The sequence below is a fragment of the Rhinolophus sinicus genome, chromosome 16, assembly GCF_057876585.1.
Source record: "Rhinolophus sinicus isolate RSI-liver-muscle chromosome 16, RSI-T2T, whole genome shotgun sequence".
In the NCBI taxonomy this organism is placed as follows: Eukaryota; Metazoa; Chordata; class Mammalia; order Chiroptera; family Rhinolophidae; genus Rhinolophus; species Rhinolophus sinicus.
Genome location: NC_142516.1, coordinates 29,424,095 through 29,446,491, shown reverse-complemented (window position 1 = coordinate 29,446,491; position 22,397 = coordinate 29,424,095). Strand labels below are relative to the sequence as shown.

At 38.7% G+C, this 22,397-nt stretch overlaps 1 protein-coding gene across 5 annotated transcripts in view; it reads right to left on the bottom strand.

The window, feature by feature from the left end:
• Positions 1 to 3,203: 3,203 nt before the first annotated feature.
• The window catches only part of HEMGN (hemogen), a 38,227-nt gene continuing 19,033 nt past the window's right edge, over positions 3,204 to 22,397 (bottom strand). For 3 of the 5 annotated variants that reach the window (XM_019729195.3, XM_088792892.1, XM_019729196.3), the window contains 5 exons: positions 14,941 to 15,038; positions 12,123 to 12,248; positions 10,185 to 10,278; positions 5,302 to 6,281; positions 3,204 to 3,937 (listed from right to left, as the gene is read on the bottom strand). In XM_019729195.3, coding sequence (XP_019584754.3) covers positions 3,831 to 3,937; positions 5,302 to 6,281; positions 10,185 to 10,278; positions 12,123 to 12,201 — 1,260 coding nt within the window. In that variant the 5' untranslated portion in view covers positions 12,202 to 12,248; positions 14,941 to 15,038 and the 3' untranslated portion in view covers positions 3,204 to 3,830. The remainder of the gene's footprint in view (positions 3,938 to 5,301; positions 6,282 to 10,184; positions 10,279 to 12,122; positions 12,249 to 14,940; positions 15,039 to 22,397) is intronic. The other 2 variants (XM_088792893.1, XM_019729199.3) reach the window with 1 other exon arrangement.

Genomic DNA, 22,397 nt, shown 5'->3' with positions numbered 1-22,397 from the left:
GGGGACAGTTTCTTGTGCTCCTTACCCACCTCAGGGGAACTGCAGTGAGAATGAAACTGAGAGGCAACATGCCATTTATATTAAAGGGAGTATGGTTTTGTTTCTGGGCAGCTCTGAAAAATTGAGGGCCAACGAGAATCATTTTTTCATCCCATGTGATGACCAGTTATCCCTGCACGGATAGCCTATCCTTTTACCCACTTTTAAGTTTCTCTGTATGCATAATTGTGTTTCTGGGCTTTTTATCCTGTTGGTTTAGTTAGGTAGGGGGTGGGGAAAATACATACTGCCTGCAATACAAGTTATTAAAAACCATACAAGTCCACAGATTTGAAAACTTAACCATGAAAAAGCTGTTTCTAAGTCCATTTGTCATGGACTAATAGATCATTAGTAGAAAATAAACAGAGCCAAAGATTTAAAGAGATTTTTTAATCTCTTTAAATTTTGATTAGATTCATATATGTGTCCTCTGATAGGTCTTTTCCACATGATAATTTGGAAAAGAATGCTATTATTCTGTTTCCAGGAGGAAACAGTTGTGTGTAGCTGAAGAAACAAGTTTGAGAACAACAGTTACACACGTTAAAACGGGGGCAGTAATAGCTGTATTTGCCACTAGATGGCGGTGCTGCTGAAAGTGATAGTCTTGCTTAATTTGTGGACAGACTATGGTAGAAAATGACAGGTATTTGCCCTCCTGGCCTTAGCTATCATATCTAATGATAATCACAAAAAATACTTTAATTACCAAGTGTGAGAAGTATGGAAATGGAAAGTCGATTTGGAGACACTGATGAAGTAGATTGCTACCTCTTTTAAAGGTAAAATTTCTCTTTTTGGGAAACAGGAACTTAAATACGTAACACTTCTATATAATTTGATGTTTTTATTATCCTGTCTAGATAGAGTTATATATGATTATTTATAGTTTGCAGGACAACCCTTTCTCTGGAGGTAGGATGTAAGAATCTGCCTTAAAAAACAATGTAAATGATTCTAATACAGGTGGTCATCTGTCCACACTTCGAGAAACACTTTTCAGTATATTACTCTTAATCTTTCATTTGGGTGGAGGATCCCTTTCACAATCAATTAAAGCTTTGGACCTCACACATCATTTTATATTTAATAACATATGGCTCATTTTTTTCTTTTTAAAAAACAACTATTGTACTTACCCTGAGAGGATGGCAACACAAAGTAGGGCTGGATGGATTTTTAACAAAACTTTAATTCTGACTTGTGACCCCCAGGTTCTAAGCCAAGAAGAAAACTGGCAAATATTTAGATGCACCCTGGTGTATGAATGAGAATTGTGAGAAAGCAGAGGTTGTATGTATATAGGGAGTAGGGTAAGAGGGTAGGCAGAAAGCATCCTAAAAGGTATAAAAAGAAGATCCCTCCTCCTCTGATGTACTTCTGCGTCCTTCCATCTCCTTCCCCAACTCTTTCACCTTGTTCCCCTGAACCTTGTACATGTGCAAATCTCATAAGGTTCATCTTAATGAAACATTATTAGAACCTGAGATTTCAGTTTACTCTTTTTTTCTCTAATTTTGACCCACCCTGGCACTTGAAATTGAGACAAGATTTCCAAAGATAGAGCACCATCATGAAAAGCACTGAGGAAGTAAGATGTGACTTTGGGTGAATGCCCAGCCTCTGAGTTTATTCCCTCATCTCTAAAATGGGAATGGTAATCATTGCCCAGCCTATTTCAAAGACTCTTGTGCAGATCGAATTTAAAAAGGTATATTTGAAAGTGTAAGTTCTGAAGTACCATCCAGATGTAAGGGACTATCATATGATAGACTGCTTCAATATATTACATGAGTAATATAATGGGGTATGAGTAATCATTATACAATTAATATATCCTGAGAGGGGGAAATGTTAAAATTTGTGGAGGAGGCTGTGACAAATGGGAGGGAAATAGCACTGTAACATCCTGCTATACCAGTGGTCCTCAACCCTAGCTGTACATTAGAATCATCTAGAGAGCTTTTAAAATCCCCTAAATGCATTGTTGTGTCCTAGATTGGATCCTGAAGCAGAAAAAGGACATTAGTAGAAAAACTAATGAAATCCAAATAATATCTGTAGTTTAATGGTAACGTAACTATCTTAATTTCTTAAGTTTTCATAAATGGACGATGGTTATGTAAGATGTTAACATTCGGGTATACTGGGTGAGAGGTATACAGGATTATCTGTATTATCTTTACAACTTTTCTATAATTCTAAAATTATTGCTCAAAAATTATTTAGAGCAAAAGTAACTTAAAAAGAAATATACCTATGTCTGGATCACCCTATACAGGTGAATAGAATCCCCAAGGAGGTGTCTGAGCATCTGTAATTTTGAAATCTTTCCTAGTGGTTCTAATATACCATGAGGGTTGAGAACCACTGTTTTACACCAAAATGCTTGAGAGACTGGGATCCTTTCTTGTTCTTCACTGTAGCGTAGTACCTAACACAATACCTATATAGAGAACTTGCACAATTGTGCCTTTGCTGAACCAAACCTTTATTTGTAAAAGTCTCCTTTACTTTGAGTCCGTTGTAACAACAAAAAGAAAACTGAAAACAACACTCCTCCAAAAAAAGAAATACTAGGGGAGATTTTCAGACACTTCTCACCCAGAATGGTTCCTACTCCTGTCCCCAGTCTCTTCTCATTTTCAGTTCATCCTTAACCATTATCACCAGATAAATATTCCTAAAAATACTAAAATTGCCACTTCATTGTTTGAGTCTTACTTAGCTCTCCATTCCCTAACAAGTAATACATTTCTTAGTTAAGTATGCAAAATTCTGTACACTCTAACAATACAAGATTTTTAGCCTACTAGCCTATTCCACTTGGACCCTGAATTAACTGAACATCTTGAACATCTTGAATTCACCCGTCTCTATGTCACATACAATAATGCAGTTATCCTCACCTATAATACAAATCTTTTCCATCTTTCAAGGCTCCACTCATGTGTAATTTTTTTCAGCTCATGCCAGCAAAATAGTGAGTATTCTCTCTATTATATCTATTATTCACGCAGCACTAGAATCTATTTTCTTTCGTAAATATTTGTTTTCTGTGTCATCCGCCCGTGAGACTAAATTAAACCCCTGGTGGGGAAAGACTATGTGTTATAGGTCTTCTAACCCTCAAAATGCTTACCATGATGCGGTCCACACAGTTAAGCATGTAATAATGATTTAATATACATTTTGCACAAATACAATATATAAAAAGTAAAAATCAAAAATCAAAACTCAAATACACAAGTAAACTACATTCAACACTCCAAAATATTTTTGAAAGAGTCCCAGAATGTAAATAATTGTTAAAATTAACTAAAAAAGCCAACTAAAGCCTGAATAAAATTTTGATGCTATTGTTACATTAATAATTGAACAAATGTTACAAGAAAACATATATATTCCCCCCAAGTTTTAAGTGTTCAAACTTACTAATTTTTCTGTTCTTAATAATTAATCAAAGAAATGTTTGTTCTTAGGGAGAAAAATTATTCAGCCCGCCCCTTTTTCCATTTTTGTCTCTTCCCACCACTATTTTTACCCCAATATACATACACACACACACACACACACACACACACACACACACTAGCAGGATATTTTCTACATGGTAGAGCCTGAAAAAACACATTAGTTCTCTCTTCCAGATATAGTCTATACATGGAAAAAAAACACTATTAAAATATTAATGAAGATTGTAGAGATTTCTACAATATTTTGAGAAAATCACACAGTAATATATTAAGATGTGTATTTTGTTGGACAACTGTGATGGTTGAGCATTGTTAAAACAAAACATAACTATAGACGTCATTTTCTGGGTGACTGTCTTGAGGAACATTTATAATTGCCGGCATCTCTGGTTCTTGTGCTTTGGGTTTTTCTTTCACTTCTGTAAAATCAAATAAAATATGAAAATAGGTTTAATAAATGGTTTTGGGACAATTGACCATCCATTTGGAGAGAAAAAAACCCTCTATCTCACACCTTGCTTGAAAACAAATTTCAGATGAATTAAAGATTTAAATATTAAAATAACATTAATGTTGTAATCTTAGGATTATAAAGGCCTTTCTAAGCAGAACACAGACCAAAAACCATAAAGGAAAAGATTGACAGGTTTGAATAACTAAAAACTAAAACTAAAATTTTGTCATATATGACAAAACCCACTGTAAACAAAGTTAAAACACAAACAACTGGGAAAATATTTACAACACATATGTAGGTAAAGGTTTAATAACTATTTAAGAGATTTTTTACTCAATCAAAAAAGATAGATATCCCAAATTTAAAATGGAACAAGGACTCAAACAGGCAATTTTCAAAAGAAAAAATGCAAATTCATACTCATGAAAAGATGCCAAGTAGCATTAGTCATCAAAAAAGTGGAAATGAAAACAATTAAGTTTTATTTTTTTAACCTAGTAGACAGTCAAAGATTGTTAAAATATTACTCGGAACCCTACTAACCCTATGTTTTCGTTGCACTCATCTTTTAGGAGAAAGAGCAAATAAAGAGATTTCTTTAGAAAACAATTCCCAAGGGAAAACTATGGTCTGATAGTCTCAGTGCATTTTCTTAGAGTACTGCCGACAGTATTGCACAAAGACAATCGAGGTTCTCAGGTATGTCCCTAAGGCAAGCCAAATTGAAGAAAGGTCATTATTTTCAAAATGCTATGCTTAGGAGAAAGCTTTTCGGGAACAAACATTGAAATGAAAGGGTTCTCGGTAAACCTGATAAATCCTGCAAAAATGTGTTCCCTAGTAATGGTGATCATATTTTACACCTTTGTATATCCCTTGGTACCTCAAACCATGAATTTACGTGCCTTTAGTTAGCCAGGAAAATTTAATTTTCAAGAAAAACTTTAGTCATCAAGTTTTCTTATAAATCTAAACTTAATTATCTTTTTAAAATTTTTACACTATATTGGGTTTATTTCTCTTCACTGGCTAAAGCTTCCCAAAATGGATAGTATGTACAAGTACCTATTATACACACTTATATTTTCAATTATTTTCTTTTAATTCTTTGGAAGTATGCCAAACAGACATTGGTTGAGTGAAAAACTAGCCAATGACATTAATGATACCCACTGATACAACTGGGGATAACCTAGGATAACCTAGTCAAAGAAGGCTATAAATCACCACTCTGAGGGAGACATACCTAGTTGGTGCTCTAATTATAAATGGGAACATGATTAAAGTGGCGGTGTCACTGACTTATCCCCTATAAACAATCCCTACCTCGAGGAAAAGTACAAACATCCGTAGCATCTTCCTGGCGTGCTTCGGGATCCTGGCCTTGGGATCTACCTAGTTCTTGGCATGGTTCTGGAAAGCATTCTTTAAGCACATCCTTATTTTGAGAGGTCTTAGTAGAGAGGTCTTCAGGCTCAGGTGTTTCTTGGTCTATTTCAGGTGCACAGTCTTCAGGCCCAGGTTCTTCTTGGTATATTTCAGGTGAATATTCTTCAGACCCAGGTGTTCCTTGGTATATTTCAGGCGGATATTCTTCAGGAACAGATGTTTCTTGGATTGTGTTATGAGAGAGAGCTTTAAGTACAGCAATTTCTTTACATGCTTTTTGAGAAAAGTCTTGAGGTTCAACTATTTCTTGGTATGTTTTTGTAGAACGCTCTTCAGGCACAGCTATTTCTTGTTGTGTTTTAGGAAGTACGCTTTCAGTCTCAGCTATTCCTTGACCTGGTTCAGAATTGTACTCCTTGGGCTCAGCTCCTTTTTGGTATGTCTCAAGAGCGTAGCCTTTAGGCACATCTGCTTTGGGGTATGCTTCAAGAGAACATCCTTCTAGGTCAGCTGTGTCTTCAGATGTTTTAGAAGGTAGGGCTTTGGCTACAGCTGTTTCTTGGCACATTTTAGGAGAGAGGACTTCAGGTTCAACCGTCTGTTGGCCTATCTCAGAAGGGTGGTTGTGTACTGTTATTTCTTGGTACTCAGGAGAATTCTCCTGATGTATAATGCTTTCTTGATCTATTGCAGGGAAATTTTTCTCAGGTACAACTCTCTGGGGGGAGGCTACCGGAGGGAGAGCTTCAGTTACATTCCTAGGTAATTCAGTTTCTTTCTCTGTAGGTACTAGTGCTTTCTTCAACAGTTCTTCTTCTGATTGTGAGCAAAGCTCCACCTTCAGTTCTGTATTTTGTTGTCTCTTTCTGCCTCTTTGGTTTCCTTTTCCTGTTCTCTGTCGCTTTTGTTTTTTCTCTCTGTGGAGAGATCAGAATTAGTGTTAGCGACAAGGCTATAGAATTCAGATAAATGGTTGGTAACAACAGCCCTGGTCTCTCCCTGCCTTGTTGCACGACCTTGAACAAGTCACTTAATCTCTCTGGGCCTCAATCTCCTTGTTTGTAAAATAAAGGGGGCAGTGCTAGATATTCTCAACTGTCAAGACAGGAAATGTCCCTCAGGTACCTTCTGTTTCTGATGCCTTGTTCACCAGGAAGGATAGTATGTGTGTTTGAGAGCATGTACTTTGGTTACGGAAAACATATAATTGATGTTATAAGTGAACAGATTGGCATTCTGGTATATCCACTAGTCTCTTTGGGTTTAGTCTGTGTGAGTCAGTCCCACTATGCCCTGGGTAGACTAATATAGTTGCGTTTCTAGATCCACGATCCAGGCACAGTTCCTGCAGGTGGATGATGTATATGGCTTGCTTATCTAATACAGTGTCTGTGTGCAGAATGCTAAGCAGCTACAATACATGTCAAATGAGATATACTGTAAGCTGGGTCCAGTGCTGCCAAAAACATTTACTGAGGTTAAGAAGCCTGGTGGAAAGGCACGAGCAGTTCTATCATACCTACTCTGAACTAATAGCCAGATTAAAGATCGAAAAGATGAAAGGATATACATGGAAATTGCAGCCAATGACAAATTGTTAGGTACTGCAAATATAACCTAATACAGATGGGTTCGGGGGTGAGAAAAAGGTACTACAAATAAACATTTCATCATTTTTCTAAACCTATTGACATTCTGTCCCATGTTACCTGCCCCATGGAGCCTTCTTTTCTCACAGAGCACAGGGCAGAAATGTTCTCCCTGTTTAGTGCTCCTGTAGCATTTATTATGAGGGTCATGCTTAAGGCAAGGAACGTCGGCTGCCTCGATCTATAGTTATTTCTGGAGAAACCGTATTTCTTTTAGAAAACTAGATATTCTTTAGTGACAAAGCCAGAGTCTTTTATATCTGTGCAGTGCTTACAGTTCCTTGCACACTTAAAAAATGTAAACCCTATTCTACTTTTGTGTATGTTTGAAATTTTCCATAATGAAAAGAAATGTAAAGATTGCCTCACCAAAGCCAGTTTGAAGTCAGTATTTAAAAAGTATATATGTAATAGGTCAGTCAAAAATAAATATTACAAATAATATGGAAATAAAAATAATTTTAAAATGATGGTATGGCACCTCAGCATTTTGAAGTATAACTCCAAGTACCAAAGTAACAAGATAAATTATACTGTGCTTATTGTAAGATTAAAAAAAGATGGTATGTACATCTGAATTCTTCAGGAAACACTAATTTTTTCCCCTAGCTATTCAGTCCTAAGTAATTTGTTATGTAGATCTCTATATGAGGGAATAAGAGTAATATAATGTTCCATTTTTTTTCCTGGTTATTTTTCAAAAGATACAAAAATATCTATGTGGCCTAAAATGTAATCTGTACTCTGTAATTTATCAATTATGTGATCATGGCAAGTCACTTAACCTCTCCATGCCTTGGTTTCTTCACAGATTAAATGGAGGATATAGTATCTACCCAGCCTCATGTGGTTGTTATAAGAATTTCATATAATAACTTACATGAATGAATTATCCAAATATAAAGTAGTACTTTTGTATTCATATAAGAAACACATGTATAATGCTTCCTAGGTGCCAGGCACTGTTTAAAGTAATTTCCTTATTCTGTTAACTCATATAATCTTCACATCAACTTATGAAATGGATACTATTATTATTTCCATTTTGCAGATGACAAAACTGAGGCCCAGAGAGGCTGAGTAATTCATCCAAGATCAAATGGCTAGGAAGTAGGGCAACCGGGCTTCTAATCTAGTCATTCTGTCTTTAATAGCTGCACTCTTAGTCACACTCTGGTGTTTCTTTCTGGAACAACTAAGGTTTCACTGTGTGGTGTGCTGTAGTGAGAACAGCCCTCACTACAGAAATGTGTCACCAGAGCAAGGCCAGCCAGTTGCCAAGAGGCTCACCAAGGTGTCATCTACTTCAGTGACTTCCTCAGCCTTGGCCCCCAGCCCAGCAAACATAGAAACCCAATTCTATCAGCACACTAAGACTAGCTCCATTTATCAGGGGCAGAGCTCAGCAACCAGCTCAAAGAGACTGACATGTAAACCTAAAAACCGATTTTTAAATGAACAGTGAGAAATGCAAAGTCACACAGCAGCAGAGAATGCCTGGGCTGACAGACAAATGTGCTCTTTCTCTGTAGCAAGTAATTGGGAAGCCAAGTGATGATTGGAAGGTTGCTTGGCGAGTGTGGAATTAGGGGGGCTCACTGGATACGCTTTAGCAAAGTCACCTGCCCTAGGACCTGAGTATAGAAATTTCTGCTAAAACACCATATAAGCAGTCCTGAAAACCCTCACTTTCTGCAAAATTATACACTAAAAGTAACAGAGCTTATGAGGAAAAATAGAGTTTGGGCAAATGACTCAAAACCGATGCAACTTTTTAACACTAACAAAAACAATTATTGATACTGGAGATAACGTGGATAGTCCAGATGGACAGACATGACTGGAGGCTGCCTCAGGGGATAGCAAAAACGGCACAAAAGCAACAGTGTAAATGCAGGTTTTCAGCTGCTGTGATCATGCAAATAAGGGTGGCATTCTGAGCCAGCAGGGCTGCCTTTAAGTTGGGCACAGGAGGAAGTACAACCCGCTCCATGTGCAAAGCTATGCAAGGCTGGTGTGGTCTTCTCTTGGGGAACAGCCCCAGATGCTGGCCGAAAAGGATCCTGCCTATACAGCAGCCAACCTCACAGCTTTTTCCTTTCCTGCTAAAGGTTTGAATTCTATTCCCACTATTCTGGCTCATTTGATTAGGAAAAATCATGAATCAACACAACCTCCACATTATACTGACACCATTCTCCTATTTACCAACATACGTGAGCTAACTGATGTAGCAGAACACACAGTACTCAGTCCTTTGGGGATAGATGTCCTTTCTTAAGAAGAATGCTTAGATCCGTGGTTCTCAACAGGGGGTGATTTCACTCCTCTCCCCACACCCACTTGCCCCAGGAGACATTTGGCAATGTCTAGAGACATTTTTGGTTTCACAACAGGGGAGTGGGGAATGCTTTTGATTCCTAGAGGGCAGAGATGCTGCTAAACATCCCCAATGCACAGGACAGCCTCCCCCACAAAGACGCTGCCCATAGCGTCAATAGTGCCAAGGTGGAGAAACCTTGGTTTTGATGGATGCTGCACGCCTTGGCTCCTTGGGCTCCCCTTTTCCATCTCCAAGAAAGCAATACCTCTGTTTTCACAGTCACATTCTAAATGGATGCAGTTCGATGCTGCCTAATTTACAACTATGTTCTTGTACTCCCTCCCTAAGATGACAGACAAGTGACTTGGATTGGAGATTTAGGGACTCCCAAACTCCCCAGTCACTCACTCACAATGCTTTGGTTTACTCCATGGAATGTTAATCACACTCATTTGATAAGGATTACTAATAGAAAGTTTGGAGAACAAACTCAGAGGTTTCCTCGATGGTGTCCCCTGCTCCCCAAAATAAGATGCTTCTATGTTTATATTACCAGAGTGGTTGAACACCAAGCCTCTCTACAGTATAATTTGATTGCCTGGTGCTTTAATTAAAAGAGATCAGGGATAAAATTCTGTTCCCACTACTTTACTACCTGTGTGACTTCAGTCAGGAGATTTAAGCCATTGGATATTTGTTTTCCTTTTTGTAAATTAGGGATAAGAACTCCTGATTTACAGGATTGTTGAAAACATAAACTATAGTGTGTGAAACTGCTTATCAGTGCTTGGCACATAGCATATGCTGGATAAATATCAATTCCTTTTTCCCTTGCAAGGATACCATACCCAAATTGCCATTGTGAAGTTTGCTTTTCTTGTGCTTCAGCTTTTCTTTTTCTGAGTTGCTCCCTGTTTCGCAAACTCCAAGGCCCAATGACTTCTGTAGGATCAAAATGAAAGTTATAGGAGACAGTGAGGCACGGTGGCATTATCAGCAAGAGTCCTATAGCAAGGTGGTCAGATCCCTGCTGGGTGTCTACGTTCTTCTCCCAGCTTTTTGAGGACAAAGTTTCTATTTTATTTATGCTCTATCTCCGAAGAATTCCTGGGGCAAACAGTAAACACTTTAAATTGAAAAGGTCAGTATTTGTAGGTAAGTGTGCTACCAAGCTATTTAATTGTTTCAAAATAATTTTTACATATTGTACAACATAAAAGAAAAAATCTGCCATGTTCTGTCGTCCTTAACATTATACCTGTTTTCATTTTATTCCTCATACTCATCTAGTTCCTGTATGACACCAAGTTGCAATGATACTGTGCCACAATTTTATCATTAACCTAATATCAGAAGTATTTTCCATGATCTAGTCCCATGATACTTAATCATGTTGATGTATTCTCATTTACCCAGTCATTCTACTTGTATTGAACATTTAGGTTGTTGCCAGTTGGCTTTTTGCCATTGTAGATCAAACAATAATAATCATATTCATGCATACAGCTTTTTTTTTCTTTTGGATTATTTTCCTGAGGATGGTGTTTCTCCAAGTTCTTTGCAATATTAAAGATATCATCAAAAAACGTTCTGTTGCTATCCAAGTTTGAGAAAAGTTAATGAGTCTTTGATGTAGAACTTCTTAGAACCTGTGGAGTGAAAACCAATTTGCAGTGGGACCCCCAAAAGATAGAGCATGCTCCTTGGACCACAGCAATGTTCGTAATGGTGAACTTGGATGGGGAAAAATTATACCTTTATTTTTACCAGTCTCTAATTAAAATTTCCATTTTCTATAATTATGAATGCAGGTACCAAACCATGGTAGTTTTAGCAGTATGTGACTGTGTCACCAAAAGAAATTGCAGATTCTTTTTATATCACATTACAGTTGTTGCAGATACCTTAAAATATTTATTTATTTTTTTAAATTTATTGGGGTGACAATTGTTAGTAAAATTACATAGATTTCAGGTGTACAATTCTGTATTACATCATCTATAAATCCCATTGTGTGTTCACCACCCAGAGTCAGTTCTCTTTCCATCACCATATATTTGATCCCCCTGAAAAATATTTATTTTAGATGATATATTTGATTTGATCATTATTATTAGATCCATCATTAGATCTTGTTATTTAATGCATATATAATAAGCGCATATATTACAATATAACATAATTTCTCATTTTGACACTGTATCGTAATATAATTGTCTTCTTTGTAATCCTATGTATTTAATTTTGTGTATTTAAAATATTTATTCTAAGAAGTTGTCTAGGGGTTCATCAGAATGTCAAAGGGACCCGTGGCACAAAAAAGTTTTAAAACACTGTCTCAAGGCCTAGGATTTTGCAAAATATTTTGAGAAATGCTGCTTTAGGATAGATCCAATCAGTAAGATTAGTGAACCAAAGGAATAAGCACTATAGTTCTTGCTACCTATTGCCATGTCTCCCCAAAGGTTATACCAAATTTTTGCTACCATAGAAGTATACGGGTGTGCTTGTTTTACCACAACCATCCAGTACGGAGTATTTTCACTATCTTTCATTTAAATATATTTCTTATTAATGATTTATTATTTCCTGTGTTTCTCTGGCTTATTAGAATCTTAGCACTAGAAGACACCTCAGGAAGTTATACGACCCCGACTCTTCCCAGCTACGATTACATGAATGTACTCAATCGTGCCCTTTTTTTGCCAGATCCATAGAAAAGAGGAAAATAACCATAGCCCCAATTCTTCCCAACAGCCACTACCTCTTAAGGTCTCTTTTCTTACCTGGAACATGGTTCTTTTCTTGATGAGGATCAGGTGTCTGATGGAGCATCAAATGAGATTGGTCCTTTCCCAAATCCATCTTGCTGCAGTACCTTCCTGCTATTTGGTCTGACTTCCTCACACCGACTTGTAAAAAAACATCAAAAGCAATTAACAGTTAAACACACACACGCATACACACACATGATTTCACTTGTCACTTGACTTCCCGCCTAAAAGTTTTATCTGGTGGGACCACAGCTGCTGGCTACTTCTACTTTCTTTATCACACTGCACAGGTGTGAGTAGGGGGCATGGCTGCTGCTATGTTCTCACCCTCTAGCACAGTTGCTCGTTATACAGGAGTCCCATGGTCACAGCCTAGCATGACAGTCTCTGGTATAGCAGCCATTTGGTTCTGTCTAACAAGAAGTGCCTGAGTCTGAAATTCCATTTTACATATGGTGGTGGCATACTGTAGAAAGAACACTAACCAGCTCCATGACCTAGAACCAGTCACCTGCCCTTTCTGTGACTCTCTTTCCTCATTTGCAAAGTGGGTAAAAATAATTCCTGATTTGCCCACCTCACACAAGGTCTTGTGAATGTGAAAATTATGAAGTGTGCTATGAAGATGTGAAATTACTCTTATATTGTTTTTCTGCATGTGGCATTTTTTCACCTTAATCTGTTGCAAAATAATGTAAAGTCTTGTTGTGTATGCTGTTACAGACTTAGATAATAGACATAAAGAACCAAATTAGGAATTCAAAGTAAATTTGAACCCTTTTCTGCTCACTCGATCATTCACAAATGACTCAAGATAACTAGTGAAATTTACAGTTACTCATCCAGGGGAGGTGAAAAGACATGTCCTAATGAAAATATCACCACATTATGTCATAGAAATAAAGCTGAAACCGAAGGAATCACTCCATCTCCAATTGGTCACTCCATTTGTGAAGGCAAAATCCATGGTTGTTCAACTAAGGAAGGAACATTGAACAGCTCCTGATGTCGGCAGCCAGTCTGGGAGATGCAGGGTTAACAGTATGTTTTGGAATCACAGATTAAATTGAAGAGAGTTTGAATTCCAGTGTTGCCACATTCCATAATTCAGTGACCTTAGGCAAGTTAGTCATGGAGTCAGTTCCCTGTCTACAATGTGGGGATAATATCAGTATCTACCTCATGGGGTTATCAGGAGGACTAAATCAAATAATCCGTATAAGGCATTTTATGTGCCTGATATGTTGAATTTACTTGTTAGCTGCATTTATTAATAACAAAAATATAGTAACCAAACTTTGAAAAATAAGTCATAGTTTAAGTGCACTCAAGAAACAGAAAATCTGAAAGAAATCCTTTATAAATGTGACTAAGTACCTCTGCTTCCCTAGATTTTTAAGGCATTAGAACTGGAAGGGTCCCTGAAAGCATCTAGTCCCTCCCTCTATTTTGTATACAGAGAAACTGAGAACCAAGTAAGGATTTACCTGTCCCAAATTTTCTTATAGCTGGCAGCAATAACTAATGTAATCAGTAAATATTTCTTACTGATTACAAGACAGGCTACCTTCTGATGCTTGATCTTGCCTGGGTATGAAAATGTATGTGTGATGTGAACATATGAGAGAAGCAGGTTTTTCAAACACATAACAAACACACAAGTACCAATCCAAAACTTAACATGGCTTTTAATGAGCAGATCCTAATGTTTTCGCTTTAAGTTTCTCAGTTCCCTGTTCTTTCTCATTAGTCTCTCTGTCTCTAAAAATTCAGATAAGTTCAGGGAGTCCTATTCAAAGGAGTCCTGTAGGGAATGGAAGGCATGCTTTGTAATTTATCTCTTGGTAATGTTTGGATTTTCAGATAAAGGGTTTAAAAAAAATCAAATACAAATTAAAAATAACTGAAAATTATAAAGTAGTAGCATCTTATAATTTAGATTTACATTTTCAATATTGGTCCCCTTATTTGAGATGTTTTAATTCTTACCGGTTAGATTGATAGCTCAATAAAATAACCTTATAGAACACCTCTGGGGCACTTTACAGAAGATGCAAACGTACTTCTTAAATAGGATTATCCTTACAGTTTATAACACCCAGATCAATGACTCAGCAAACTTTACTGAATGCCCACTCTGTACCACCTACTACTGAGCAAGGCTGTCAAGCCACAGAGATGGACAGATATAGTCCCTGAGTTCTATGTACTACAGCCTCATAGAGAGACATATACATCTTTATTGAAAGGAAATGTTTAGATTCTCAATACTTTCTTTTTTTTTTTTTATTAAATTTATTGGGGTGACAATTGTTAGTAAAATTACATAGATTTCAGGTGTACGATTCTGTATTACATCATCTATAAATCCCATTGTGTGTTCATCACCCAGAGTTAGTTCTTCCATCACCATAGATTCTTTATATCCTGTTGAAACCTTCCTAAATTGATCCCACCCCTGCCTCATGCTCCGTATCTAGAAGCAGAATGTGGAGGGATTATAAGAGGGTGGGGTCTAAAGTTAACAGTTAAGTAGGGGGCAATGTTGGGTGGAGAGGGCCAGTGGAGGGAGCGCACTAGATTGGAAGTCAGGCAAGGTGTCTCGGGTGTGATAAGCAGGCCAGAGCAGGAACTTGTCTGGGGCAGACATGGCCACAAGCCATAGTTCTTGTTCCTTCTCTCTATAGAAAACTCTAGAGTCATTGCCAGAATGTGAGATGTTAGGCATTAAAAACTGGCTATTTTTAACAAATGCTGCCTTGTTCTAGAGTTATTAATATTTGCATATGTACGTGAAACCTCCCTCTAGGCTACAAACTCTTACACTCACCTTTCTATCTCCGCAGTATTACGGGGAGGCTTGGACCACAGAAGTCCCCAGAAATGTGCTCACTCCTGTACATACGGCCAGCTTCATGGACACGCAGCCTGTGAAAGAACTTTGTACACTCAGAGGGGCTGATGCAGCTGTGATTTAATAATAGTAATGCCATCATCTGTTCCAGAACTTTCTGTCATTCACTGACACTGTCCTATGTGCTGGAGATACAGAAGTTAGAAGACAAAGTCCCTGTCTTTACAGAGCCTACTTTCTAATAGGGAGAGAGAAACAATAAGCAAATAAATAAAATATGATACGTATGATATGATGATGAGTGCTTTGGAGAAAAGTGAGCAGGGAAGGAAAGCATGGGGAGTCAGGGGGGAGGAGTTGATGGTGATTGCTATTTTAATTCAGGCGGTCAGGGAAGGCTTGACTGATGCGGGTGGGGCAGTTGAGTAGAACTGAAGGAGGTGAGAGGCCAGACAAGCTGATATCTGGGATGGCATTCCAGGCAGAGAGGCACCAACAAATGGCCTGAGGTGAGGGAGTGGTAGAAGATGGGTTTACAGAGGTAGCTTGGTACCTCTTGTGGGGATTTCAACACTGATTGAGATGCATAGTCATGGCATAGTTTCGAACAGATGAGTGATGCGACCTGATTTATATTTTTAAAGGATTATTCTGGCAACTGTGTGGAGAACAGACCACTGGGCAAACGGGAGGCGTGGAAGCAGGGAGACAAGTTAGGTTTGGCAGTAATCCAGGTGAGAGATGATTAAGGCTTGAACTGTGATGATGGTGGTGAAGAAATGGTCCAATTCTGGAGCAGCTTACAAATTGGATGTGGAGTGAGAGACAGTCAAAGAGTAGGACAAGGGTTATGGTCTGAGCAACAGGAAGGATGGAGTTACCATGAACAAATGAGAAAGACTGGGAGGAGCAGGCTTGCAAGTGATGATTAGGAGTTTTGTTTTGGACATGCTAATAGACTAGGGAGAAAACAACAAAGGAGCAGAAAAAACAACAGAGTCTAGTGTCCTAGAAGTCAAGTGGAAAAAAATGTTTCAAGAAGGAGGGAGTGATCAACTGGGTCAAATTTTGCTAAGGATTTGCTAAGGAGGATTGAGAATTGTCTTAACAATTTAATGCAATTCATTATAGACTGAAGAGCCCCGAAAGATTAAATGACTTGGCCAAGGGCACAGACAGGACCAGCTACCTCATTTGCAGGGCCCAGTGCAAAAAGAAAATGCAGAGCTCCGCCCTCAAAAATCATTAAGAAGTTCAAGATGGCTACAGAAGAAAATTAAACCCAGCACAGGGCCCTACTTTCCTAAGTATTTCACCGGATCCTTGCAGCAGGCTTATAGAACAGCTATTATTATCCTCATTTTTCAGATCAAGACACTGGTGCTCAGAGTATAGAGTGATTTAACTAAGGTCGCAGAGTTAGGCTGGTAGTTTGAGCCTGGAACCTGAGCCATCAGCCTCCAAGTCTGGCCTTCTTCCTACTGGCACCAACTTGACATTGAAGGGGAGGATTGCCTTCCTGCCTCCTGAGCCACCTGGAGCAGGTTTAAGTCTTGAGGACTTGGGCGTGCATGTCAGAGGCCTGACTGAATTGGGTGGACGTGGGAGGGAAGGTAGCAGCACAGTGATGAGAACTTTGGCCATAAGGCTCTTGACCATGGGGGTGAAAAGGGAGCACTCTTTAGTCACAAACGTGACCTGATAAAAGTGCCCCAAAGTCATGTGGTTTTAGGCTATATTGATAACATGATAGCACCCTGAAACCAGGGAGATCAGAGTCCTGCTACACTTTGGTTTGTCATTCCACACCAGAGTGTTATACTGTGACGACCATGTGAACGTACTAAAAACAGCAAGGAGTCTGGGACTCTACCATGTCCTGGCTGTATAATTTGGGGGGACATCACTCAATTCTTTCTGATCCTCAGTTTCTTCCCTTGTAAAATGGAGAAAAAGTAATACCTCACAGTGATCCTGTGAGACTAAAAGAGATCGTGGGAGCTTTTTATAAAATGAAAAGCACTGCGCAGCAAGAAGAGCCATAAACTCGGGGCGTGTTAATAGCATTATGAGAGCATTCTAATGATGTACCTGGGCATTTTCCTTGAGTACATTTCAGTGGAAAAGTCAAGAAAGAGAATATATTGTACACTTCTTTTTCTTAGTGTTCCTTTCTTGCTAAAACACTTTTCAAAGAGTTTGAAATCTTTTCAAAGAGGGGATCAAGCTTTGTTTTCCTAAGTGGGAAATTCTTAATAATTCTTGTTTCCCTCTCTCACAGTCTGTTGATGCAGGATAAAGGAGTCTGTCTCTGCTGAAACAGATGTTGCTGTACGCACACAGATAACATGTTCTCGGACTTCAGAAAGGCTATCTCCCCCTCGTAGCCAGTCTCCTCTGCTCTTTATTTCTGCTAGAGCACGAATACTATGATCCAGATCATCTGGTTATAAACCTTCAGAATTGTCTGACTCGGCCTCCTCACTCTGTTTCTCATATCCGGCTGGACACAGTTGTATGAGCTCATTCTTCCCAGGGTCCTACATGCTCATTCCCTCTTTTCCTGTCCCACACCAGCAGCCGAGAGGGGAGCCTCAACTTCTCATTGGAAATATTGGTCAATCTTCCTAAGTGGTGTACGCGCTTTCATCTCCCTTCACCCTCCCCACACCATCCTGTGCGGCCAGAATATTTCCCCTACAGCTGGCTCTGAAGTGGTCACTATCTTGCTTAGTTAGCATCCTGTAAAGTCTCTGTATTACTTGCAGAAGAAAGACTACATTTCTCAGCCTGGCATTTGAAGCCAACTTCCCAATATTCTTTAACATTACTTTCCTGAAAATACCCAATGTTCCGATTAAACAGTGCTACTTGCCCTCTGTCCTCGGCCTTGACTCTTTCTAACATTCACAGTACCTGTATTCACACCTCCTGGCTCTTCAGTGTTCTCCCCTTGCGTCTGTCCATTCAGACAGCGAGTGCCTCCATCACAAAGCCTGTGATGCTGATGCTGCTGATGATATGTTAGCCAGTCTACAAACACATAATGGGTACCTTACATTTTACATGCATTATCTTATTTTGTTCTTCCAACTAATGTTATCCCCATTTTACTGATAAGGAAATTATTGTTTAAAGAAGTTATTATTCCAAAGTCACATAAGCACATAAATGCCAGAATTGGGACTCAAAACCAAGGCTGTCTGACCATCCATGCTATTACCTTTTCCTACCTAGAAGTGATCTCTCCTTTCTGAGCTATAAACACACTTGATTTGAGCTTCTTGTATGGTAAATATCACATCGTTTTTTATTTTATTGTTCATGTGTACACATTTTTCTACAATATTCATTCAGCAAACATTTACTGAACATTTGTCTCTTGCCAGCCCCCTTGCTAAGAATTGGAGACATAGAGTAGAATTAAACAGGAGTCCTTTCTTTCAAGAAATAGTCTAATTGAGGGTGATTGACAAGTAAATCTGAAATTTAGAATATAATACAGTGTGATAATTTTAATATCAATATTTCCAAATGTTCTTACAGTAGAGGTGAAGTGCTTAATTCTGCTGCCATAGAAGTGTAAAGATAAGGATATATTGTGCATCCTATGGCTATAATTCTCTTTATTCATAACTATCTTGGAGTGACTGCATTGGTCAACAGGTAGAGTTAGGAAAATGAAGAGCCTCTATACGTATGTAATAGTGTTACATATTTTTTCACTTTGCAGTAATGTTAAGTTTTTTCGTTTCATTAATTTCACAGAAATAATAATAGCCAATATTCAGCCTGCTTGCCATGTCCCAGGCACTGTTCTAAGCACTTCACTTTGTATGTAACTCATTTTGAGCATCCCTTACAACATCCTTGAATGTAAGTACATTGAGATCCCTATTTTATAGATGAAGAAGCTGAAGCCTAGGGCATTGAACCGGGCCCCTAAGTCGCACACCTAGTAAGTGGCAAAGCTCAGTGGTTTGGACCTAGGAGTCCATATGCTTAACCACCTTGCTCTCCTACCTCTCAATTCTGCTTCTTTCATATTTGATAAAATAAGGTAGCAATATATTTTCTTTTCCCATCACCTCTCCTTTCTTCCTTTTTCCTCTCTCCCTCATGCTCTTCCTCTTTCTGCAGTTAGTTGACTATCTATCTACTCTGTGACCAAAACTAGGCAGGGTGCTGGGAATACAAAGGCAAATGTAAAAAAGCAGCATAATAGAAAATTTAAGGGAACACAGAGGAGCGACATATAATCAAGATGGATGGACAGGATCAAAGAAATCTTTCTGGAATACGTGATCTTGAGCATAGTTTTGAAGGGTGAATAGGAATTTACTGAGACACAGCAAGGCTAAGAGGAAACAAATACGGCCTCTGGGGTCAGATCTAAGTTCATTCGAATCAGGTTCTGAGTGACCTTGGACAAGTTACTTAAAATCTTCCAGTCTCAATTCCCTCATATACAGAATGGGCATTATAGCACTTACCTTTCATGACTAGAATGAGAATTAAGAATGATGACGTATGGAAAGCATCTGCCACACAGCAGAGCTTAACGCACTGGCTGTTACTATGATTGTTCATAATCCCGATGATAATAAGAAGTGACATGGAACCACTAAATAATAAAGCTAGGCAAGGCATTCATTCTTTTATGAATAAATAAATGGAGATCCAGAGAGAGGCAACTGTCATACAGGTTTAGTGGCAGTTGGAACTGGAATCCAGATTCTCTGAGACATCTACCGTTTTCCCTTCACCTGTCTGGTGTTCCAAAATCTCCTGTCTACAAGTCAATCTACCTCATCAACTGGCTTAATGAAGTATTTCCCAAACTTTCCAATTGTTTACATTCATATTCTTGTAATAACATCTTCTATATTATTATATACTTTATATTTTCTTCAAATAAATTTATTTGTACTAAAAATATTTAAAATGGAAATTTTATAACAGCGTTGTAAATGGAAAACCAACAATATCACCTGTGAAATCACAGGTTTGTGGCGTCACAAATTATATTTCTTCTAAAGCACATTAAAATAAATACTGAGCTATTAGAAAACAAGTTGTTTCATCTACAATTATCTGCATTTCCCCAAGTGGAGTGCATACCACATCTTACATAGGTAAATGTAGACCTATGTAACTCATAAGTGAATTCTTTTCATTTCACAGAACTTCTAGATCATGTCCGAATCTATCCTAAAACCAAACTTCCCTTTGTAGTGGGTGGTTTATAATTCAGAAGGGACAGAGCAAAGACCCAACTCACTTCCTGGCCTGCCACTGTTCCTCATATCAGCTACTCTCAATGACACCTCTAGTTGAAGACTAGCCTCTTCTATTTTTGCTATTTCTTTACCCCTTGGAGTTTTAGCTACCTACTCTGGCATAGAATATGTACTAGAACTTTACATGATGCTTTAGTCCTGTTTGTTTGGAAACTTCAACTTCCTGCTTTCAGCAGATTCTATCTCCTGGACTTAGAGTTTAGAGATAGAATAACCGAGATCAGTCCCTGCCCCAAAGGACCACTGCTGACAAATTGCAACCTTCCACGGGGTTCAGCCCCCAACGCCTGCCAGAGCACCTGGCACAAAGTATATACATACGTTCAGTAAAGAATCATCACCAGAGCCAATCAAGGTAGAGGTGCCTCTGGCTACAATTGCTGCCACTATAGGTGGACATCAACAGCAATTGCACTATTCTCACCTGTCAACTAGGCCTTGAGCTTTGGCTCTAGCACTTTCCCTTGGAGACAGCCTGCCTTGCACCCTAATTGTCGGACACTCTCTGTTCCCCCTCCTTCCACGTGTCCTCAAGGTGAGTTAGCACTGGGGATGCTTGCATACCAAACACATAGCTGATTGATATTCTGTCACAATCTGCTCAAAAAATGTTAGGCCTTTTTGTGTTTTGTGTGGGTTTTTTGTTTGTTTTTGTGTTTTTTGTGACACTTTGGTTGTATTTTATGTTGGGGAGAAAAGGGAAATATTTATGTTAACAGGCAGAAAATGTATTGCCATGTCTTTCTTGCTTAGCATTCTCCTAAGTAGCTGTGAGCACCTTTAACAGATGGAGCTAAGGATATGCTCAGATCTGACTTTATCAGCATATACGAGGTCGGACAAGTAAGTTCGCGAACTCATCCTAGAAAAAGTGCTACATACCTCATTGCTGAATATCACTACGGTCACCTTCGAAGTACTCCCCTTGGGAAGCTACGTGCAGATGCCAGCACCTAGTCCACCCTTCAAAGTAATATTGGAACTCTTTTTCTGGAATGGCCATCAGAGCTGTTGTTGTATAACCCTTGATGTCCTGAATGTCATCAAAATGTCTTCCTTTCAATATTTCCTTTATCTTTGGGTAAAGAAAGAAGTCATTGGGGGCCAGATCAGGTGAGTAGGGAGGGTGTGCCAATACAGTTACTTGTTTACTGGCTAAAAACTCCCTCACAGACAGTGCCGTGTGAGCTGGTGCATTGTCGTGATACAAGAGCCATGAATTGGCGAAAAGTTCAGGTCGTCTAACTTTTTCACGCAGCCTTTTTGGCACTTCCAAAACTTGGTTAACTGTTTGTCCAGTTGGTACAAAGTCATAATGAATAATCCCTCTGATATCAAAAAAGGTTAGCAGCATCGTTGCAACAAGTTCACGAACTTAATTGTCAGACCTCGTATCCTGGGCAAGTTCAATGTGAATATGAAGACTTCCTTTGTGCTTCTTTATGTTCTGTATTGTCACCCTTTATTGTGAGCACTCTCATCTCATTTTAAGGAAACCAGCCTGGCTCCGCCATGATAGACACCTGTGTGGGAGTCATGCAGCAAAGTCTGGTACTCCACTAGGAGAAAAGAAGGTGGCAGGCCTGGTCCAGCACTTTGTAATGAGCCCCCTCCCCATCAGCAAGAGCACATCTTACTCTAACATTTAAGTTTCATAATGTCCTTGGTAATCAAGAGAGAAGTTAAAACACAACAGAGTAGCCATCCTCAAAGACTGCCAGCAAAACTCAGAATTACCCATAATTCTTCTTGACTTCTTGGACTGCTTCATAAAAACAAAAATAGGATGTTACATGTTATTATTGATATAGCCTTTATTGTTAAAATTGGATACTGCACTTCACTTCTCAGGAAACATGAACTAGTAGGAGCAATTATCACCCTGCAGAGTATGTGGTGCAGTGCATAGAGCCTGGACTCTTGGATCAAAAGATAGGCAGAGTATCTATTTCCACAGAGCTGCTATTAGCTTCTGTTTTTACCCAGTTCAGCTGGGTGTGCAACACTTTGTTCTCATGGAAGGAGGCTAGATAGAATCTTGTCAGACAAAACAGAAATAACTTGGTCCACCAACTAAGGCAGCCTTTCCTTTCTAGAAAATTACACACCTACCCTGACCTGTGGAAAACTCCA